The sequence below is a fragment of the Rattus norvegicus genome, chromosome 20 (assembly GCF_021556685.1).
Source record: "Rattus norvegicus strain SHRSP/BbbUtx chromosome 20, alternate assembly SHRSP_T2T, whole genome shotgun sequence".
Taxonomy (NCBI): Eukaryota; Metazoa; Chordata; class Mammalia; order Rodentia; family Muridae; genus Rattus; species Rattus norvegicus.
This window is the reverse complement of record NC_141553.1, coordinates 40,355,643-40,377,868: the sequence shown is the minus strand read 5'-3', so window position 1 is coordinate 40,377,868 and position 22,226 is coordinate 40,355,643. Positions and strand designations below refer to the sequence as shown.

The window sequence follows — 22,226 nt, the reverse complement described above, 5'->3', positions numbered from 1 at the left end:
CAGGACCAAGGGCTTCTCCTCCCCTTGGTACCCAGCAAGATCATCATCTACTACATATGCTGGAGCCATGGATCTATTCGTGTGTACACTTTGGAGGGGGGTTAGGCCCTGGGATCTCTGGTTGGTTGGTATTGTTGTACTTATGGCATTGCAAACCCTTTCAGCTCCTTCAATCCTTTCTGTAACTCCTCCAATAGGGACCCCATTCTCAGTTTAATGATTGGCTGTGAACATTTGCCCCTGTATTTGTCATGCTCTCATAGAGCCTCTCAGGAGACAACTATATCAGGCTCCTTTCAGCATGCATTTCTTGGCATCAACAATATTTTCTGAGTTTGGTGGCTATGTATATGTGTTGGAATCCCAGGTGGGGCAGGCTCTGAAGGGCCATTCCTGTGGTCTCTAGTCCAAACTTTGTCCCATATCTCCTCCTACAAATATTTTATTCCCCCTTTTAAGAAAGACTGAAGAATCAAAACTTTGGTCATCCTTCTTCTTGAGCTTGATGTGGTCTGGGGATTGTATCTTGGGTAATTTGAGGTTTTGAGCTAATATCTATTTATCAGTGAGTGCATTCCATGTGTCTTTGTGATTGGATTACCTCACTCAGTATATTTTCTAGTTCTATCCATTTACCTAAAAATCTCATGAAGTCATTGTTTTTAATAGCTGAATAGTACTCCATTATGTAGATATATCACAATTTCTGTATTAATTCCTTTGTTGAAGGGCATCTGGGACCTTTCCAGGTTCTGGCTATTATAAATAAGGCTGCTATGAACATAGTGGAACATGTGTCCTTGTTATATGTTGGAGCATATCTTGGTTATATGCCCAGGAGTGAAATAGCTGGTTACTCAGGTACTACGATGTCAAGTTTTCTGAGGAACCTCCAGACTGACTTCCAGAGTGGTTGTACCAGCTTGTAATCCCACCAACAATGGAGGAGTGTTACTCTTTCTTCACATCCTCACCAGCATCTGTTGTCACCTGAGTTTTTATCTTAGTCATTCTGACTTACATGAGGTGTAATCTCTGGGTTGTTTTGATTTGCATTTCACTTTTGACTAAGGATGTTGAGCATTTCCTTAGGTGCTTCTCAGTCATTTGATATTCCTCAGCTGAGAATTCTTTGTTCAGTTCGGTACCTCATTTTTAATAGGGTTATGTGATTTTCTGGAGTCTAACTTCTTGAGTTCTATGTACATATTGGATATTAGCCCTCTATTGGATGTAGCATGGGTAAAGATATTTTCTCAATCTTCTGGTTGCCATTTTGTCCTAATGCCAGTGTCCTTTGCCTTCCAGAAACTTTGTAATTTTAGGGGGACATATTTGTCAATTCTTGACCTTAAGCCATTCATGTTCTCTTCAGGAAATCTTCCCCTGTGCCCATGTGTTTTAGGCTTTTCCCCCACTTTCTCTTTTACTAGTATCACTGTATCTGGTTTTATGTGAATGTCCTTGATCCACTTGCACTTGCACTTGTATGAGGCAATAAGAATGGATCCAAGGGTTGGGGATTTAGCTCAGTGGTAGAGCGCTTGCCTAGCAAGCACAAGGCCCTGGGTTCGGTCCCCAGCTCCAAAAAAAAATATCAAGAATGGATCCATTTGCATTCTTCTACCTGCAGACCTCCAGTTGAACCAGCTCCATTACTTGAAAATGCTATCTCTTTTCCACTAGATGGTTTTAGCTCGAAGATCAAGTGACCATAGGTGTGCGGATTCATTTCTGGGTCTACAATTTTATCCAATTGATCTTCCTGCCTGTCTCTGTACCGTTGCCATACCGGTTTTATCACTATTGCTCTGCAATAATGCTTGAGGTCAGGGATAGTGATTCCACCAGAAGTTCTTTTATTTTTGAGGATAGTTTTCACTCTCCTGGCTTTTGTGTTATTCCATATGAATTTGCAAATTGCTCTCACGCCATGAAGAATTGGAATTTTGATGGAGATTGCAACGAATCTGTAGTTTGCTTTTGGCACAATGGCCTGAAGTTCTCTTTTTTGTATGGTCTGGTACAAGCTGAATTGTGACTTTATAGGAGGAATTTGGTAGTGTTTCTTCTGTTTCTACTTTGTGAAAAACTTTGGACACTATTAGTACTAGGTCTTCTACGAAGGTCTAATATAATTCTTCACTAAACTGATCTGTTACTGTGCTTTTGTTGTTTGGGAGACTTTTAAGAACAGCTTCTATTTCTTTAGGAGTTATGCGGCTGTTTAGATGGTTTATCTGATCCTGATTTAACTTGGAAATCTGGTATCTGTCTAGAAAATTGTCCATTTCTTCCAGATTTTCCAGTTTTGCTGAATATAGGCTTTTGCACTAATTTCCTCAGAATCTGTTGGTATGTCTCCCTTTTCATTTCTAATTTCTCTAGTTTAGATACTCTATGCCCTCTGGTTAGACGGGCTAAGGGTTTACCTATCTTGTTGATTTTCTCAAAGAACCAGTTCCTGGTTTTGTTAATCAACAAAGAACTTTGTATAGATCTTTTTGTTTCTACTTGGTTGAATTCACCATGAGTTTGATTACATCCTGCGATCTACTCCTCTTGGATGTATTTGCATCTTTTGTTCTAGAGCTTATAGGTATGCTGTTAAGATAGTAGTGTATGTTCTCTCTGGTTTCTTTTTCGAAGCACTCAGAACTATGAGTTTTCCACTTAGCACTGCTTTCATTGTGTCCCATAAGATTGGTTATGTTGTGCCTTCATTTTCATTACATTCTAAAAAGCCTTTAATTTCTTTCTTTATTTCTTCCTTGACCACGTTAGCATTGAGTAAAGAGTTGTTCAACTTCCATGTGTATGTGTGCTCTCTGTGATTTTTGCTGTTATTGAAGTCTATGGTGATCTGATAGGATGCATGGGATTATTTCCATCTTCTTGTATCTGTTGAAGCCAGTTTTATGACTGAGTATATGGCCAGTTTTGGAGAAGGAAACATGAGGTACTGAAAAGAAGGTATATTCTTTTGTTTTAAGATGAAATGTTCTATAAGAATCTATTAAGGCCATTTGGTTCATAACTGTGGTTAGTTGTACTGTGTCTCTGTTTAGTTTCTGTTTCTATGATCTGTCTATTGACGAGAATTGGGTGATGAAGATTGACAGGAAATGCATGAATATGCATTCCTGAAACTCTACATGAACTATTGTGGTTTTCCGCCTATGTGCCTGTGTAAAAGACTTTCTTTCTGCGTGTGATATTCTCTTCTCTCGGTTCAATAGAGTTCTACTGCTCCCAACTACCACCTAGCCCTACAAGCTGTAACGAAGTGCAATGACTTGCATGACCCCTGGAAGTGATGTCCTTGGGTCTCAGGACAAGTGGTTGGGATCTTCAGCTGGGTGTCTTCTCTTTCCAACCTGTGTGGATCCAGATGGGATGAGATCAGTACGGATTCCACTTGGCTGGGTATACCACCTAAGGCACAGTCCACTCTGCCTTCCTCTTCTGAAGCCGGCTTACCACCTCCACGATTTCCTGGATACTCTGCCCAAAGCCAGGAAGGACCTATGGTGCTCCGTCCTTGGACCATCTGTCTGCTGGATGCTTGAATCCTAGGACATTTTTTGTGCTTCCTTGTTCTGTGTACAGATTGGCATGCAAGGGACTGCGAGACTTTGGGAGAGAGTTTGCTGAGTCTGATAGGTTTCTTGAGGTCTTGTTCCGGGTCTCCTATTCTCAGGTGGGAGGCGTTGCAGGAGTAGAGGTTCGTGGCATGACCTTGATTCAAGGATCTGGAGGACGACTATAGCCGACAGCTCCTTACGAGTGGGCAGAGCTCCGGGAGCAGAGGCAGAGGTATTTAAGGGCAGGGGTCCCAGCCCTACGGCTGGCATTTGCTGAAGCTTGCGCTTGCTCTGGAGCGGTCCTGACTATATTCTCCAGCATGAGGACTCCTGGCATCGAATCCTTAGGAGCATGGAAGCTGGAAGCAATGTGGATAGCAGCTGTGTGCTGCGGGAATTCCGACGCAGGAAGACCGTTTGGCAGGCCTGGCAAAAGAAGGCCCTGCTAACAGCTTTCAGCAAGAACCAATACCCGAGCTTCTGGGACAGGCAGGAACTGGCCAGGCAAATACAGCTCCCTGCGTCCCGCATCCGAGTGTGGTTTCAGAACCAAAGAAGTAGCACTGGAGAGGTGAGGCACGGCCCAAAGCGGTCCAGCAGAGGCTCCATTCCGCTAGCCTCCCAACAGCTGGAGGAAGTGTTTGGCTCCAGGTCACAGGGTAGCAGCATGCCCTCGGACAGCAGAAGGCCTCGCACTCGACTCAACTTGCAACAGCTCAGGATTCTAGTGCAAGCCTTTGAGAGGAACCCGTTGCCAGGCTTTGCTACCAGGGAGCAGCAGGGCCAGAGGACAGGTTTGTCTGAGGACACGATCCACATATGGTTTCAGAACAGAAGATCGAGGCAAGCCCTCGCTCCGGATCAAGATGTGCCTCCTTCACAAGTGGAGATTGTGGCAACTGGAGGACTCAGTGGCAGGGATGAGGCAGTACAGGACAACCTGTTAACGATGGCTACTGCAGGAGGTGTGGGCATGGAGAACTCGAGCTCCAGCGACCAGCCCCACATCCACAAAAAGTCTCAGCATCCCCAAGTGGCACTGCCCGAAGGACGAGGCCAATCACAGACAGCCACTCAAGCATACGAGCCAGGATCTCTGGAACTCCTCCTTGATAAACTGCTGGAAGAAGACCAAGTGGAGGGTGACAGGCCATTCCCTGTGGATCTGGATGGAAATTCTCGTGGCAAGGAGCACGTGGGTGTCCAGGAAACCATCTTGCAACTGGCTGCCACGGACTGTGTTTCCAAGGAATCCTCGAGTTATAGCGACCCAACCAATTTCTCCAGAGAGTCTCAGCTACCACAATGGGCACAGCCTGAAGGACAAGGCCAAGAACAGGCTCTCACTCAGGGATGCAACACGGGACCTCTTGAACTCTTCCTGGATCAACTGCTGATGGAAGTTCGAGTGGAGACGCACTCCCCAGGCCCTGTACATCTGTAAGGTGGAGGGCAGCAAATGGATGCAACACCTGAGCTGCCTCTCTCTCAAGAAGAATATGAGGCTCTGCTGGATATTCTCTGAGTCCCAGACTTGAAGCTCATATCCAGAAGACACCCGCAATCTACATGAGAATGTAGACAGCCCAAAAAGTATATGCATCAAAACCCCTATTACAGTGGCTGCTTTCGATGGAAGGCATCTTGCTTATTAGAAGGAGGAAATGCACGTGGGTTTTCCATGTGGAGTGCCTTAGTGAGGGTCCTGAGACGAGGAAATGAGCTCTGAGAATGGGACTCTACTGAAGGGGCAGAGGGCAAGATCACCAGGGACTCCTAAAACAACAAGGAGGCCTAATGAAAAGCCCAACTGACAGAACACACCATTGGACTGGCTCCATCAGACTCCAGGAAATCTCATGGGTCACCAGGTATAGGCTACACATCTCAGGACACTAAACCAGGAAGGAGTTATGAAGACTTCTAACTTGGGACTAAGAACTGCTGCTCTTCTTACCAATGCCTTATGCTTAGCTGTGAGATGACTAACAAACTACCCATTCTATATGTACTCCTAGCACATTTGTTTAGTTTACTTTTGTTTTACTTTTTCTTGCTTTGTTCTACTTCCCATTGCGTTCAATAAAGATTTGCATTGTTTGTTTGTTTGTTTGCTTGCTTCCTTGCTTGTGTGTTTGTAAAGGTGGTTGAATTGGCTGTTTGGTTTAGGCATGAGCTTTCCCATTCAAAGGGTGGTAAGACTTTGGAAGGCAGTGAGGCGGCATGAGAGGTCTGAAAGTGAAATAACAAGGAAAGCTGATCAGTGTTCAATGCAGACATGGCAGTGTTTTTAAAGCAAAAAGCAGGGAAAATGTCAACTTAAAGAAGAATGTGTGTAAGGCCACAAAACTGTAAATAAACATCATCCTGGAAATGGAGTGCAACCAAAATATCGTAAACAATTCATTCCAGGATTGACACTGATTCAATCAGACAAGCCGAATACCTTCCTCCTCCCACAGTGAGGTAATTCCCACAGTCTCCCCTATCCGTCTTTTAACCTTGAGTTTCCCAAGCCTAGCACGGCCCTGCATTCCCTAATGTGAGGTTCCTCTGAAGCCACCTGAAGACTGCAATTGCCTAGACGTAGGCAGTTGGCCTTGGGTGCATGCAGCCACATTTCCTCAAGGAGCATAGGGCTTATACAGTTCTTTCAGCACAGGTTTTGGGTCTTTTGTTCCACATTCACAGGTCAGACTTGCTGGCCAGGTTTTTGTGTATGCTTGTGTGTGTGTATGTGTGTGTGTGTGTGTGTGTGTGTGTGTATGTGTGTGTATTATTTGTATTTGTGTCATATGTGTGATGTGTGTTTGCATGTGCGTCTGTGAGTGTCTGTGTGTGTGTGCTTGTGTTGTGTGTGTTATTTGTATTTGTGTTATATGTGTGGTTTGTGTTTGCATGTGAGTGTGTGAGTGTCTGTGTGTGTGTGCTTGTGTTGTGTGTGTGTTATTTGTATTTGTGTTATTTGTGTGTGTATGTGTGTGTGTTTGTGTGTGCGTGTGTGTGTGTTTTGTTGTGTGTGTGTGCTATTTCTATTTGTGTTATTTGTATGTGTATGTGTAAGTGTTTGCGTGTGTGTGTGTGTGTGTGAGTGTGTGTGAGTGTGTGTGTGTGTTTGCGCCTGTATTTGCATGGAACATGTTAATGGTGAGAATTCCTGAAAATCTGGCCCAACTCTTCTGACAGGAAATGCATGAATGCGCATTCCCGAATCTCTACCTGAACTATTGTGGGTTTTGGCCTATTTGCCTGTGTAAAAGACTTTCTGTCTGCATGGGCTATTCTCTTCTCTCGGTTTACTAGAGTTCTGTTGCTCCCAACTACCACCTAGCCCTACAAGGATGAAAGAAGTGCCATGACTTGCATGACTCCTGGAAGTGATGTCCTTGGGTCTCAGGACAAGTGGTTGGGATCCTCAGTTGGGGGGTCTTCTCTTTCCAACCTGTGTGGATCCAGATGGGATGAGATCAGCACGGATTCCACTTGGCTAGTGATACCACCTAAGGCACACTCCACTCTGCCTTCCTCTTCTGAAGCCTGCTTACTACCTCCACGATTTCCTGGATACTCTGTCCAAAGCCAGGAAGGACCTATGGTGCTCCCTCCTTGGACGATCTGTCTGCTGGATGGTTGATTCCTCGGAAATTTTTTGTGCTTCCTTGTTCTGTGTCCAGAATGGCATGCAAGGGACTGGAAGACTTTGGGAGATACTTTGCTGAGTCTGATAGGTTTCTTGAGGTCTTGTTCCGGGTCTCCTGTTCTCAGATGGGAGGCATGGCAGGTGTAAAGCGTCGTGGCATGACCTTGATTCAAGGGTCTGCAGTAGCCCACCGCTCCTTTCGAGTGGGCAGAGCTCTGGGAGCAGAGGCAGAGGTATTTAAGGGCAGGTGTCCCAGCCCTACGGCTGCCATTTGATGAAGCTTGCGCTTGCTCTGGAGGGGTCCTGACTATATTCTCCAGCTTGAGGACTCCTGGCATCGAATCCTTAGGAGCATGGAAGCTGGAAGCAATGTGGATAGCAGCTGTGTGCTGCGGGAATCCCGGCGCAGGAAGACGGTTTGGCAGGCCTGGCAAAAGAAGGCCCTGCTATCAGCTTTCAGCAAGAACCAATACCCGAGCTTCTGGGACAGGCAGGAACTGGCCAGGCAAATACAGCTCCCTGCGTCCCACATCCGAGTGTGGTTTCAGAACCAAAGAAGTCGCACTGGAGAGGTGAGGCACGACCCAAAGCGGTCCAGTACAGGCTCCATTCCGCTAGCCTCCCAACATCTCGAGGAAGGGTTTGGCTCCAGGTCACAAGGTAGCAGCATGCCCTCGGACAGCAGAAGGCCTCGCACTCGACTCACCTTGCAACAGTGCAGGATCTTAGTGCAAGCCTTTGAGAGGAACCCGTTGCCAGGCTTTGCTACCAGGGAGCAGCTGGGCCAGAGGACAGGTTTGTCTGAGGACATGATCCACATATGGTTTCAGAACAGAAGAGCGCGGCAAGCCCGCCCTCCAGATCAAGATGTGCCTGCTTCACGAGAGCAGGATGTGGCAACTGGAGGTCTCAGTGGCAGGGATGAGGCAGCACAGGACAACCTGTTACCGATGGCTGCTGCAGGAGGTGTTGGCATGGAGAACTCGAGCTCCAGCGACCAGCCCCACTTCCACGAAGAGTCCCTGCAACCCCAATTGGCACTGCCGGAAGGACGAGGCCAATCACAGACAGCGACTCAAGCATACGAGGCAGGACCTCTGGAACTCCTCCTTGATAAACTGCTGGAAGAAGACCAAGTGGAGGGTGACATGCCATTCCCTGTGGATCTGGATGGAAATTCTGGTGGCAGGGAGCACGAGGGTGTCCAGGAAACCATCTTGCAACTGGCTGCCACCGACTGTGTTTCCAAGGAATCACGAGTTATAGCGGCCCAACCAATTTCTTCAGAGAGCCTCAGCTACCACAATGGGCACAGCCTGAAGGACAATGCCAAGAACAGGCTCTCACTCAGGGATGCAATACGGGCCCCCTGGAACTCTTCCTGGATCAACTGCTGATGGAATTTCGAGTGGAGACGCACTCCCCAGGTCCTGTACATCTGGAAGGTGCAGGGCAGCAAATGGATGCAACACCTGAGCTGCCCCTCTCTCAAGAAGAATATGAGGCTCTGCTGGATATTCTCTGAGTCACAGCCTGGAAGCTCCTATCTAGAATACACCTGCAATCCACACTTGAGAATGTAGACAGCCCAAAAAGTATATGCATCAAAACCCCTATTACAGTGGCTGATTTCGATGCAAAGCATCTTGCTTACTAGAAGGAGGAAATGCACGTGGGTTTTCCATGTGGAGTGCCTACCTGAGGGCCCTGAGTCGAGGAAATGGGCTCTCAGAATGGGATTCTGCTGAAGCGGCAGAGGGCAAGATCACCAGGGACTCCTAAAACAACAAGGAGGCCTAATGAAAAGCACAACTGACAGAACACACCATTGGACTGGCTCCATCAGACTCCAGGAAATCTCATGGGTCACCAGGTATAGGCTACACATCTCAGGACACTAAACCAAGAAGGAGTTATGAAGACATCTTCCTTGGGACTAAGAACTGCTGCTCTTCTTACCAATGCCTTATGCTCAGCTGTGAGATGACTAACAAACCACCCATTCTACATGTACTCCTAGCACATTTGTTTAGTTTACTTTCGTTTTGTTTTGTCTTGCTCTGTTCTACTTCCCATTGTATTCAATAAAGATTTGCATTGTTTGTTTGTTTGTTTTTCTTGCTTGTGTTCTTGTGTGTTTCTATGGGTGTTTGAATAGGCTGTTTGGTTTAGGCATGAGCTTTCCAATTCAAAGGGTGGTAAGACTTGGGAAGGCAGTGAGGCGGGATGAGAGGTCTGAAAGGGAAATAACAAGGAAAGCTGATCAGTGTTCAATGCAGACATGGCAGTGTTAGCTAAAGCAAACAAGCGGGGAAAACGTCAACTTAAAGAAGAATGTATGTAAGGCCACAAATCTGTAAATAAACATCATCCTGGAAATGGAGTGCAACCAAAGTATCATGAACAATTCATTCCAGGATTGACACTGATTCAATCAGACAAGCCGAATACCTTCCTCCTCCCACAGTGAGGTGTTTCCCACACACTCCCGTTTCCGTCTTTTAACCTTAAGTTTCCCAAGCCTAGCACGGCCCTGCATTCCCTAATGTGAGGTCCCTCTGAACCCACCTGAAGACTCAAATTGCCTAGAGGTAGGCAGTTGGCCTTGGGTGCATGCAGCCACATTTCCTCAAGGAGTATAGGGCTTATACAGTTCTTTCAGCACAAGTTTTGGGTCTTTTGTTCCACATTCACAGGTCAGACTTGCTGGCCGGGTTTTTGTGTATGCTTGTGTGTGTGTGTATGTGTGTGTGTGTGTGAGTGTGTGTGTGTATGTGTGTGTTATTTGATTTGTGTTATATGTGTGGTGTGTGTTTGCATGTGCGTGTGTGAGTGTCTGTGTGTGTGTGCTTGTGTTGTGTGTGTTATTTGTATTTGTGTTATATGTGTGGTGTGTGTTTGCATGTGAGTGTGTGAGTGTCTGTGTGTGTGTGCTTGTGTTATGTGTGTATTATTTGTATTTGTGTTATTTGTGTGTGTGTATGTGTGTATGTTTGTGTGTGTCTGTGTGTGTGCTTTGTTGTGTGTGTGGTATTTCTATTTGTGTTATTTATATGGGTATGTGTGTGTGTTTGCGTGTGTGTGTGTTGTGTGTGTCTGTGTATCTGTGTGTGTTTGTGCCTGTTTTTGCATGGACCATGTTAATTGTGAGAATTCCAGAAAATCTGGCTCAACTGGTCTGATAGGAATTACATGAATACGCATTCCCGTATCTCTACATGAACTATTGTGGTTTTCGTCCTATTTGCCTGTGTAAAAGACTTTCTTTCTGCATGTGCTATTCTCTTCTCTCGGTTCAATATTGTTCTGTTGCTCCCAACTACCACCTAGCCCTACAAGCAGGAAGGAAGTGCCATGACTTGCATGACCCCTGGAAGTGATGTCCTTGGGTCTTAGAACATGTGGTTGGATCCTCAGTTGGGGGGTCTTCTCTTTCCAACCTGTGTGGATCCAGATGGGATGAGATCAGCACCGATTCAACTTGGCTAGTGATACCACCTAAGGCACACTCCACTCTGCCTTCCTCTTCTGAAGCCGGCTTACCACCTCCACGATTTCCTGGATACTCTGCCCAAAGCCAGGAAGGACCTATGTTGCTCGGGCCTTGGACGATCTGTCTGCTGGATGGTTGATTCCTAGGACATTTTTTGTGCTTCCTTGTTCTGTGTCCAGAATGGCATGCAAGGGACTGGGAGACTTTGGGAGATACTATGCTGAGTCTGATAGTAATCTTGAGGTCTTGTTCCGGGTCTCCCGTTCTCAGGTGGGAGGCGTGGCAGGTGTAGAGCTTCCTGGCATGACCTTGATTCAAGGGTCTGGAGTACGACTGAAGCCCACGGCTCCTTTCGAGTGGGCGGAGCTCCGGGAGCAGAGAGAGAGGTATTTAAGGGCAGGGGTCCCAGCCCTACGGCTGGCATTTGCTGAAGCTTGCGCTTGCTCTGGAGCGGTCCTGACTATATTCTCCAGCATGAGGACTCCTGGCATCGAATCCTTAGGAGCATGGAAGCTGGAAGCAATGTGGATAGCAGCTGTGTGCTGCAGGAATCCCGGCGCAGGAAGACGGTTTGGCAGGCCTGGCAAAAGAAGGTCCTGCTATCAGCTTTCAGCAAGAACCAATACCCGAGCTTCTGGGACAGGCAGGAACTGGCCAGGGAAATACAGCTCCCTGCGTCCCGCATCCGAGTGTGGTTTCAGAACCGAAGAAGTCGCACTGGAGAGGTGAGGCACGGCCCAAAGCAGTCCAGCAGAGGCTCCATTCCGCTAGCCTCCCAACAGCTCGAGGAAGGGTTTGGCTCCAGGTCACAAGGAAGCAGCATGCCCTCGGACAGCAGAAGGCCTCGCACTCGACTCACCTTGCAACAGCGCAGTATTCTAGTGCAAGCCTTTGAGAGGAATCCATTGCCAGGCTTTGCTACCAGGGAGCAGCTGGGCCTGAGGACAGGTTTGTCTGAGGACACGATCCACATATGATTTCAGAACAGAAGAGCGCGGCAAGCCCGCGCTCCAGATCAAGATGTGCCTGCTTCACGAGTGCAGGATGTGGCAACTGGAGGTCTCAGTGGCAGGGATGAAGCAGCACAGGACAACCTGTTATCGATGGCTATCTCAGGAGGTGTGGGCATGGAGAACTCGAGCTCCAGCGACCAGCCCCACTTCCACAAAGAGTCCCAGCAACCCCAAGTGGCACATCACAGACAGCGACTCAAGCATACGAGGCAGGACCTCTAAAAATCCTCCTTGATGAACTGCTGGAAAAAGACCAAGTGGAGGGTTACAGCCATTCCCTGTGGATCTGGATGGAAATTCTGGTGGCAAGGAGCACGAGGGTGTCCAGGAAACCATCTTGCAACTTGCTGCCACGGACTGTGTTTCCAAGGAATCCTCGAGTTATAGCGACCCAACCAATTTCTCCAGAGAGTCTCAGCTACCACAATGGGTACAGCCTGAAGGACAAGGCCAAGAACAGGCTCTCACTCAGGGATGCAACACGGGCCCCCTGGAACTCTTCCTGGATCAACTGCTGATGGATGTTCGAGTGGAGACGCTCTCCCCAGGCCCTGCACATCTGGAAGGTGCAGTTCAGCAAATGGATGCAACACCTGAGCTGCCTCTCTCTCAAGAAGAATATGAGGATCTGCTGGATATTCTCTGAGTCCCAGCCTGGAAGCTCCTATCCAGAAGACACCCGCAATCCACACTTGAGAATGTAGACAGCCCAAAAAGTATATGCATCAAAACCCCTATTACAGTGGCTGATTTCGATGCAAAGCATCTTGCTTACTAGAAAGAGGAAATGCACGTGGGTTTTCCATATGGAGTGCCTACCTTAGGGCCCTGAGACGAGGAAATGGGCTCTCAGAATGGGATTCTGCTTAAAGGGCAGAGGGCAAGATCACCAGGGACTCCTAAAACAACAAGGAGGCCTAATGAAAAGCCCAACTGACAGAACACACAATTGGACTGGCTCCATCAGACTACAGGAAATCTCATGGGTCACCAGGTATAGGCTACACATCTCAGGACACTGAACCAGGAAGGAGTTATGAAGACTTCTTCCTTGGGACTAAGAACTGTTGCTCTTCTTACCAATGCCTTATGCTTGGCTGTGAGATGAATAACAAACCACCCATTCTATATGTACTCCTAGCACATTTGTTTAATTTACTTTTGTTTAGTTTTGTCTTGCTCTGTTCTACCTCCCATTGTATTCAATAAAGATTTGCATTGTTTGTTTCTTTGCTTGCTTGCTTGTTTGCTTGTGTGTTTGTATGGGTGGTGAATTGGCTGTTTGGTTTAGGCATGAGCTTTCCAATTCAAAGGGTGGTAAGACTTGGGAAGGCAGTGAGGCGGGATGAGAGGTCTGAAAGGGAAATAAAAAGGAAAAGCTCACCAGTGTTCAATGCAGACATGGCACTGTTTGCTAAAGCAAACAAGCGGGGAAAATGTCAACTTAAAGAAGAATGTGTGTAAGGCCACAAAACTGTAAATGAACATCACCCTGGAAATGGAGTGCAACCAAAGTATCGTGAACAATTCATTCCAGGATTGACACTGATTCAATCAGACAAGCCGAATACCTTCCTCCTCCCACAGTGAGGTGTCTCCCACACTATCAGGTATCCGTCTTTTATCCTTGAGTTTCCCAAGCCTAGCACGGCCCTGCATTCCCTAATGTGAGGTCCCTCTGAACCCACCTGAAGACTGCAATTGCCTAGAGGTAGGCAGTTGTCCTTGGGTGCATGCAGCCACATTGCCTCAAGGAGCATAGGGCTTATACAGGTCTTTCAGCACAGGTTTTGGGTCTTTTGTTCCACATTCACAAGTCAGACTTGCTGGCCCGGTTTTTGTGTATGCTTGTGTGTGTGTGTGTGTGTGTGTGTGTGAGTGTGTGTGTGTATGTGTGTGCTTTGTATTTGTGTTATTTGTGTGTGTTTGCATGTGCATGTGTGAGTGTCTGTGTGTGTGTGCTTGTTTTGTGTGTGTGTTATTTGTATTTGTGTTATCTCTGTGTGTGTATGTGTGTGTGTTTGTGTGTGCCTGTGTGTGTGCTTTGTTGTGTGTTTGTGCTATTTCTATTTGTGTTATTTGTGTGTATATGTGTGTCTGTTTGTGTGTGTGTGTGTGTGTGTGTTTGCGCCTGTGTTTTTATGGAACATGTTAATTGTGAGAATTCCTGAAAATCTGGCCCAACTGAATCTGACAGGTAATACATGAATACGCATTCCCGTATCTCTACATGAACTATTGTGGTTTTCGTCCTATTTGCCTGTGTAAAAGACTTTCTTTCTGCATGTGCTATTCTCTTCCCTCGGTTCAATATTGTTGTGTTGCTCCCAACTACCACCTAGCCCTACAAGCAGGAAGGAAGTGCCATGACTTGCATGACTCCTGGAAGGGATGTCCTTGGGTCTTAGAACATGTGGTTGGGATCCTCAGTTTGGTGTCTTCTCTTTCCAACCTGTGTGGATCCAGATGGGATGAGATTAGCATGGATTCAACTTGGCTAGTGATACCACCTAAGGCACAGTCCACTCTGCCTTCCTCTTCTGAAGCCGGCTTACCACCTCCACGATTTCCTGCATACTCTGCCCAAAGCCAGGAAGGACCTATGGTGCTCCGGCCTTGGACGATCTGTCTGCTGGATGGTTGATTCCAGGACATTTTTTGTGCTTCCTTGTTCTGGGTCCAGAATTGCATGCAAGGAACTTAGAGACTTTGGGAGAGATTTTGCTGAGTCTGATAGTTTCTTGGGTCTTGTTCCGGGTCTCCTGTTCTCAGGTGGGAGGCGTGGCAGGTGTAGAGCTTCCTGGCATGACCTTGATTCAAGGAGGACGACTGTAGCCCACGGCTCCTTTCGAGTGGGCGGAGCTCTGGGAGCAGAGAGAGAGGTATTTAAGGGCAGGGGTCCCAGCCCTAAGGCTGGCATTTGCTCAAGCTTGCGCTTCCTCTGGAGCGGTCCTGACTATATTCTCCAGCATGAGGACTCCTGGCATCGAATCCTTAGGAGCATGGAAGCTGGAAGCAATGTGGATAGCAGCTGTGTGCTGCGAGAATCCCGGCGCAGGTAGACGGTTTGGCAGGCCTGGCAAAAGAAGGCCCTGCTATCAGCTTTCAGCAAGAACCAGTACCCGAGCTTCTGGGACAGGCAGGAACTGGCCAGGCAAATACAGCTCCCTGCGTCCCGCATCCGAGTGTGGTTTCAGAACCAAAGAATTCGCACTGGAGAGGTGAGGCACGGCCCAAAGCGGTCCAGCAGAGGCTCCATTCCGCTAGCCTCCCAACAGCTCGAGGAAGGGTTTGGCTCCAGGTCACAAGGTAGCAGCATGCCCTCGGACAGCAGAAGGCCTCGCACTCGACTCACCTTGCAACAGCGCAGTATCCTAGTGCAAGCCTTTGAGAGGAATCCATTGCCAGGCTTTGCTACCAGGGAGCAGCTGGGCCAGAGGACAGGTTTGTCTGAGGACACTATCCACATATGATTTCAGAACAGAAGAGCGCGGCAAGCCCGCGCTCCAGATCAAGATGTGCCTGCTTCACAAGTGCAGGATGTGGCAACTGGAGGTCTCAGTGGCAGGGATGAAGCAGCACAGGACAACCTGTTATCGATGGCTATCTCAGGAGGTGTGGGCATGGAGAACTCGAGCTCCAGCGACCAGCCCCACTTCCACAAAGAGTCCCAGCAACCCCAAGTGGCACATCACAGACAGCGACTCAAGCATACGAGGCAGGACCTCTAAAAATCCTCCTTGATGAACTGCTGGAAAAAGACCAAGTGGAGGGTGACAGCCATTCCCTGTGGATCTGGATGGAAATTCTGGTGGCAAGGAGCACGAGGGTGTCCAGGAAACCATCTTGCAACTGGCTGCCACGGACTGTGTTTCCAAGGAATCCTCGAGTTATAGCGACCCAACCAATTTCTCCAGAGAGTCTCAGCTACCACAATGGGTACAGCCTGAAGGACAAGGCCAAGAACAGGCTCTCACTCAGGGATGCAAGACGGGCCCCCTGGAACTCTTCCTGGATCAACTGCTGCTGGAAGTTCGTGTGGAGATGCACTCACCAGGCCCTGTACATCTTTAAGTTGCAGGGCAGCAAATGGATGCAACACCTGAGCTGCCTCTCTCTCAAGAAGAATATGAGGATCTGCTGGATATTCTCTGAGTCCCAGCCTGGAAGCTCCTATCCAGAAGACACCCGCAATCCAAAATTGAGAATGTAGACAGCCCAAAAAGTATATGCATCAAAACCCCTATTACAGTGGCTGATTTCGATGCAAAGCATCTTGCTTACTAGAAGGAGGAAATGCACGTGGGTTTTCCATATGGAGTGCCTACCTGAGGGCCCTGAGACGAGGAAATGGGCTCTCAGAATGGGATTCTGCTTAAAGGGCAGAGGGCAAGATCACCAGGGACTCCTAAAACAACAAGGAGACCTAATGAAAAGCCCAACTGACAGAACACACAATTGGACTGGCTCCGTCAGACTCTAGGAAATCTCATGGGTCACCAGGTATAGGCTACACATCTCAGGACACTGAACCAGGAAGGAGTTATGAAGACTTCTTCCTTGGGACTAAGAACTGTTGCTCTTCTTACCATTGCCTTATGCTTGGCTGTGAGATGAATAACAAACCACCCATTCTATATGTACTCCTAGCACATTTGTTTAATTTACTTTTGTTTAGTTTTGTCTTGCTCTGTTCTACCTCCCATTGTATTCAATAAAGATTTGCATTGTTTGTTTGTTTGCTTGCTTGCTTGTTTGCTTGTGTGTTTGTATGGGTGGTGAATTGGCTGTTTGGTTTAGGCATGAGCTTTCCAATTCAAAGGGTGGTAAGACTTGGGAAGGCAGTGAGGCGGGATGAGAGGTCTGAAAGGGAAATAAAAAGGAAAAGCTGACCAGTGTTCAATGCAGACATGGCACTGTTTGCTAAAGCAAACAAGCGGGGAAAATGTCAACTTAAAGAAGAATGTGTGTAAGGCCACAAAACTGTAAATGAACATCACCCTGGAAATGGAGTGCAACCAAAGTATCGTGAACAATTCATTCCAGGATTGACACTGATTCAATCAGACAAGCCGAATACCTTCCTCCTCCCACAGTGAGGTGTCTCCCACACTCTCAGGTATCCGTCTTTTATCCTTGAGTTTCCCAAGCCTAGCACGGCCCTGCATTCCCTAATGTGAGGTCCCTCTGAACCCACCTGAAGACTGCAATTGCCTAGAGGTAGGCAGTTGTCCTTGGGTGCATGCAACCACATTGCCTCAAGGAGCATACGGCTTATACAGGTCTTTCAGCACAGGTTTTGGGTCTTTTGTTCCACATTCACAAGTCAGAGTTGCTGGCCCGGTTTTTGTGTATGCTTGTGTGTGTGTGTGTGTGAGTGTGTGTGTGTATGTGTGTGTTATTTGTATTTGTGTTATTTGTGTGTGTTTGCATGTGCATGTGTGAGTGTCTGTGTGTGTGCTTGTTTTGTGTGTGTGTTATTTGTATTTGTGTTACCTCTGTGTGTGTATGTGTGTGTGTTTGTGTGTGCTTGTGTGTGTGCTTTGTTGTGTGTGTGTGCTATTTCTATTTGTGTTATTTGTGTGTATATGTGTGTCTGTTTGTGTGTGTGTGTGTGTGTGTGTGTGTTTGCGCCTGTGTTTTTATGGAACATGTTAATTGTGAGAATTCCTGAAAATCTGGCTCAACTGGTCTAACAGGAAATACATGAATACGCATTCCCGTATCTCTACATGAACTATTGTGGTTTTCGTCCTATTTGCCTGTGTAAAAGACTTTCTTTCTGCATGTGCTATTCTCTTCTCTCGGTTCAATATTGTTCTGTTGGTCCCAACTACCACCTAGCCCTACAAGCATGAAGGAAGTGCCATGACTTGCATGACCCCTGGAAGTGATGTCCTTGGGTCTTAGAACATGTGGTTGGGATCCTCAGTTGGGTGTCTTCTCTTTCCAACCTGTGTGGATCCAGATGTGATGAGATCAGCATGGATTCAACTTGGCTAGTGATACCACCTAAGGCACAGTCCACTCTGCCTTCCTCTTCTGAAGCCGGCTTACCACCTCCACGATTTCCTGGATACTCTGCCCAAAGCCAGGAAGGACCTATGGTGCTCCGGCCTTGGACGATCTGTCTGCAGGATGGTTGATTCCTAGGACATTTTTTGTGCTTCCTTGTTCTGGGTCCAGAATGGCATGCAAGGAACTTCGAGACTTTGGGAGAGACTTTGCTGAGTCTGATAGGTTTCTTGAGGTCTTGTTCCGGGTCTCCCGTTCCCAGGTGGGAGGCATGGCAGGTGTAGAGCTTCCTGGCATGACCTTGATTCAAGGAGGACAACAGGAGCCCACGGCTCCTTTCGAGTGGGCGGAGCTCCGGGAGCAGAGAGAGAGGTATTGAAGGGCAGGAGTCCCAGCCCTAAGGCTGGCATTTCCTGAAGCTTGCGCTTGCTCTGGAGCGGTCCTGATTATATTCTCCAGCTTGAGGACTCCTGGCATCGAATCCTTAGGAGCATGGAAGCTGGAAGCAATGTGGATAGCAGCTGTGTGCTGCGGGAATCCCGGCGCAGGAAGACGGTTTGGCAGGCCTGGAAAAAGAAGGCCCTGCTATCAGCTTTCAGCAAGAACCAATACCAGAGCTTCTGGGACAGGCAGGAACTGGCCAGGCAAATACAGCTCCCTGCGTCCCGCATCCGAGTGTGGTTTCAGAACCAAAGAAGTCGCACTGGAGTGGTGAGGCACGGCCCAAAGCGGTCCAGCAGAGGCTCCATTCTGCTAGCCTCCCAACAGCTCGAGGAAGGGTTTGGCTCCAGGTCACAAGGTAGCAGCATGCCCTCGGACAGCAGAAGGCCTCGCACTCGACTCACCTTGCAACAGCGCAGTATCCTAGTGCAAGCCTTTGAGAGGAATCCATTGCCAGGCTTTGCTACCAGGGAGCAGCTGGGCCAGAGGACAGGTTTGTCTGACGACACTATCCACATATGATTTCAGAACAGAAGAGCGCGGCAAGCCCGTGCTCCAGATCAAGATGTGCCTGCTTCACAAGTGCAGGATGTGGCAACTGGAGGTCTCAGTGGCAGGGATGAAGCAGCACAGGACAACCTGTTATCGATGGCTATCTCAGGAGGTGTGGGCATGGAGAACTCGAGCTCCAGTGACCAGCCCCACTTCCACAAAGAGTCCCAGCAACCCCAAGTGGCACATCACAGACAGCGACTCAAGCATACGAGGCAGGACCTCTAAAAATCCTCCTTGATGAACTGCTGGAAAAAGACCAAGTGGAGGGTGACAGCCATTCCCTGTGGATCTGGATGGAAATTCTGGTGGCAAGGAGCACGAGGGTGTCCAGGAAACCATCTTGCAACTGGCTGCCACGGACTGTGTTTCCAAGGAATCCTCGAGTTATAGCGACCCAACCAATTTCTCCAGAGAGTCTCAGCTACCACAATGGGTACAGCCTGAAGGACAAGGCCAAGAACAGGCTCTCACTCAGGGATGCAAAACGGACCCCCTGGAACTCTTCCTGGATCAACTGCTGCTGGAATTTCGTGTGGAGACGCACTCACCAGGCCCTGTACATCTTTAAGGTGCAGGGCAGCAAATGGATGCAACACCTGAGCTGCCTCTCTCTCAAGAAGAATATGAGGATCTGCTGGATATTCTCTGAGTCCCAGCCTGGAAGCTCCTATCCAGAAGACACCCGCAATCCAAAATTGAGAATGTAGACAGCCCAAAAAGTATATGCATCAAAACCCCTATTACAGTGGCTGATTTCGATGCAAAGCATCTTGCTTACTAGAAGGAGGAAATGCACGTGGGTTTTCCATATGGAGTGCCTACCTGAGGGCCCTGAGACGAGGAAATGGGCTCTCAGAATGGGATTCTGCTTAAAGGGCAGAGGGCAAGATCACCAGGGACTCCTAAAACAACAAGGAGGCCTAATGAAAAGCCCAACTGACAGAACACACAATTGGACTGGCTCCATCAGACTCCAGGAAATCTCATGAGTCACCAGGTATAGGCTACACATCTCAGGACACTGAACCAGGAAGGAGTTATGAAGACTTCTTCCTTGGGACTAAGAACTGTTGCTCTTCTTTCCAATGCCTTATGCTTGGCTGTGAGATGACTAACAAACCACCCATTCTATATGTACTCCTAGCACATTTGTTTAATTTACTTTTGTTTAGTTTTGTCTTGCTCTGTTCTACCTCCCATTGTATTCAATAAAGATTTGCATTGTTTGTTTGTTTGCTTGCTTGCTTGTTTGCTTGTGTGTTTGTATGGGTGGTGAATTGGCTGTTTGGTTTAGGCATGAGCTTTCCAATTCAAAGTGTGGTAAGACTTGGGAAGGCAGTGAGGCGGGATGAGAGGTCTGAAAGGGAAATAAAAAGGAAAAGCTGACCAGTGTTCAATGCAGACATGGCACTGTTTGCTAAAGCAAACAAGCGGGGAAAATGTCAACTTAAAGAAGAATGTGTGTAAGGCCACAAAACTGTAAATGAACATCACCCTGGAAATGGAGTGCAACCAAAGTATCGTGAACAATTCATTCCAGGATTGACACTGATTCAATCAGACAAGCCGAATACCTTCCTCCTCCCACAGTGAGGTGTCTCCCACACTCTCAGGTATCCGTCTTTTATCCTTGAGTTTCCCAAGCCTAGCACGGCCCTGCATTCCCTAATGTGAGGTCCCTCTGAACCCACCTGAAGACTGCAATTGCCTAGAGGTAGGCAGTTGTCCTTGGGTGCATGCAACCACATTGCCTCAAGGAGCATACGGCTTATACAGGTCTTTCAGCACAGGTTTTGGGTCTTTTGTTCCACATTCACAAGTCAGAGTTGCTGGCCCGGTTTTTGTGTATGCTTGTGTGTGTGTGTGTGTGAGTGTGTGTGTGTATGTGTGTGTTATTTGTATTTGTGTTATTTGTGTGTGTTTGCATGTGCATGTGTGAGTGTCTGTGTGTGTGCTTGTTTTGTGTGTGTGTTATTTGTATTTGTGTTACCTCTGTGTGTGTATGTGTGTGTGTTTGTGTGTGCTTGTGTGTGTGCTTTGTTGTGTGTGTGTGCTATTTCTATTTGTGTTATTTGTGTGTATATGTGTGTCTGTTTGTGTGTGTGTGTGTGTGTGTGTGTGTGTGTTTGCGCCTGTGTTTTTATGGAACATGTTAATTGTGAGAATTCCTGAAAATCTGGCTCAACTGGTCTAACAGGAAATACATGAATACGCATTCCCGTATCTCTACATGAACTATTGTGGTTTTCGTCCTATTTGCCTGTGTAAAAGACTTTCTTTCTGCATGTGCTATTCTCTTCTCTCGGTTCAATATTGTTCTGTTGGTCCCAACTACCACCTAGCCCTACAAGCACGAAGGAAGTGCCATGACTTGCATGACCCCTGGAAGTGATGTCCTTGGGTCTTAGAACATGTGGTTGGGATCCTCAGTTGGGTGTCTTCTCTTTCCAACCTGTGTGGATCCAGATGTGATGAGATCAGCATGGATTCAACTTGGCTAGTGATACCACCTAAGGCACAGTCCACTCTGCCTTCCTCTTCTGAAGCCGGCTTACCACCTCCACGATTTCCTGGATACTCTGCCCAAAGCCAGGAAGGACCTATGGTGCTCCGGCCTTGGACGATCTGTCTGCAGGATGGTTGATTCCTAGGACATTTTTTGTGCTTCCTTGTTCTGGGTCCAGAATGGCATGCAAGGAACTTCGAGACTTTGGGAGAGACTTTGCTGAGTCTGATAGGTTTCTTGAGGTCTTGTTCCGGGTCTCCCGTTCCCAGGTGGGAGGCATGGCAGGTGTAGAGCTTCCTGGCATGACCTTGATTCAAGGAGGACAACAGGAGCCCACGGCTCCTTTCGAGTGGGCGGAGCTCCGGGAGCAGAGAGAGAGGTATTGAAGGGCAGGAGTCCCAGCCCTAAGGCTGGCATTTCCTGAAGCTTGCGCTTGCTCTGGAGCAGTCCTGATTATATTCTCCAGCTTGAGGACTCCTGGCATCGAATCCTTAGGAGCATGGAAGCTGGAAGCAATGTGGATAGCAGCTGTGTGCTGCGGGAATCCCGGCGCAGGAAGACGGTTTGGCAGGCCTGGAAAAAGAAGGCCCTGCTATCAGCTTTCAGCAAGAACCAATACCAGAGCTTCTGGGACAGGCAGGAACTGGCCAGGCAAATACAGCTCCCTGCGTCCCGCATCCGAGTGTGGTTTCAGAACCAAAGAAGTCGCACTGGAGTGGTGAGGCACGGCCCAAAGCGGTCCAGCAGAGGCTCCATTCTGCTAGCCTCCCAACAGCTCGAGGAAGGGTTTGGCTCCAGGTCACAAGGTAGCAGCATGCCCTCGGACAGCAGAAGGCCTCGCACTCGACTCACCTTGCAACAGCGCAGTATCCTAGTGCAAGCCTTTGAGAGGTATCCATTGCCAGGCTTTGCTACCAGGGAGCAGCTGGGCCAGAGGACAGGTTTGTCTGACGACACTATCCACATATGATTTCAGAAC

General features: G+C 48.0%; 2 protein-coding genes and 1 pseudogene across 2 annotated transcripts; all 3 read left to right on the top strand.

Moving 5' to 3' along the window:
- Positions 1–11,223: 11,223 nt before the first annotated feature.
- LOC147998690 (double homeobox protein 4C-like) lies at positions 11,224–11,694 on the top strand. Its single transcript, XM_087598778.1, has one exon. It carries the CDS (start codon positions 11,224–11,226, stop codon positions 11,692–11,694), a length of 471 nt encoding a protein of 156 aa, XP_087454904.1.
- Positions 11,695–14,732: 3,038 nt separating this feature from the next.
- LOC147998689 (double homeobox protein 1-like) lies at positions 14,733–15,461 on the top strand (annotated as a pseudogene).
- Positions 15,462–18,237: 2,776 nt separating this feature from the next.
- On the top strand, positions 18,238–18,708 carry LOC147998688 (double homeobox protein 4C-like). Its single transcript, XM_087598777.1, has one exon. It carries the CDS (start codon positions 18,238–18,240, stop codon positions 18,706–18,708), a length of 471 nt encoding a protein of 156 aa, XP_087454903.1.
- The last annotated feature ends 3,518 nt before the right edge of the window (positions 18,709–22,226 follow it).

Bases quoted from the DNA above. Each gene is read 5' to 3' on its own strand.
- LOC147998690 (XM_087598778.1), top strand. From the start codon at position 11,224: ATGGAAGCTGGAAGCAATGTGGATAGCAGCTGTGTGCTGCAGGAATCC.
- LOC147998688 (XM_087598777.1), top strand. From the start codon at position 18,238: ATGGAAGCTGGAAGCAATGTGGATAGCAGCTGTGTGCTGCGGGAATCC.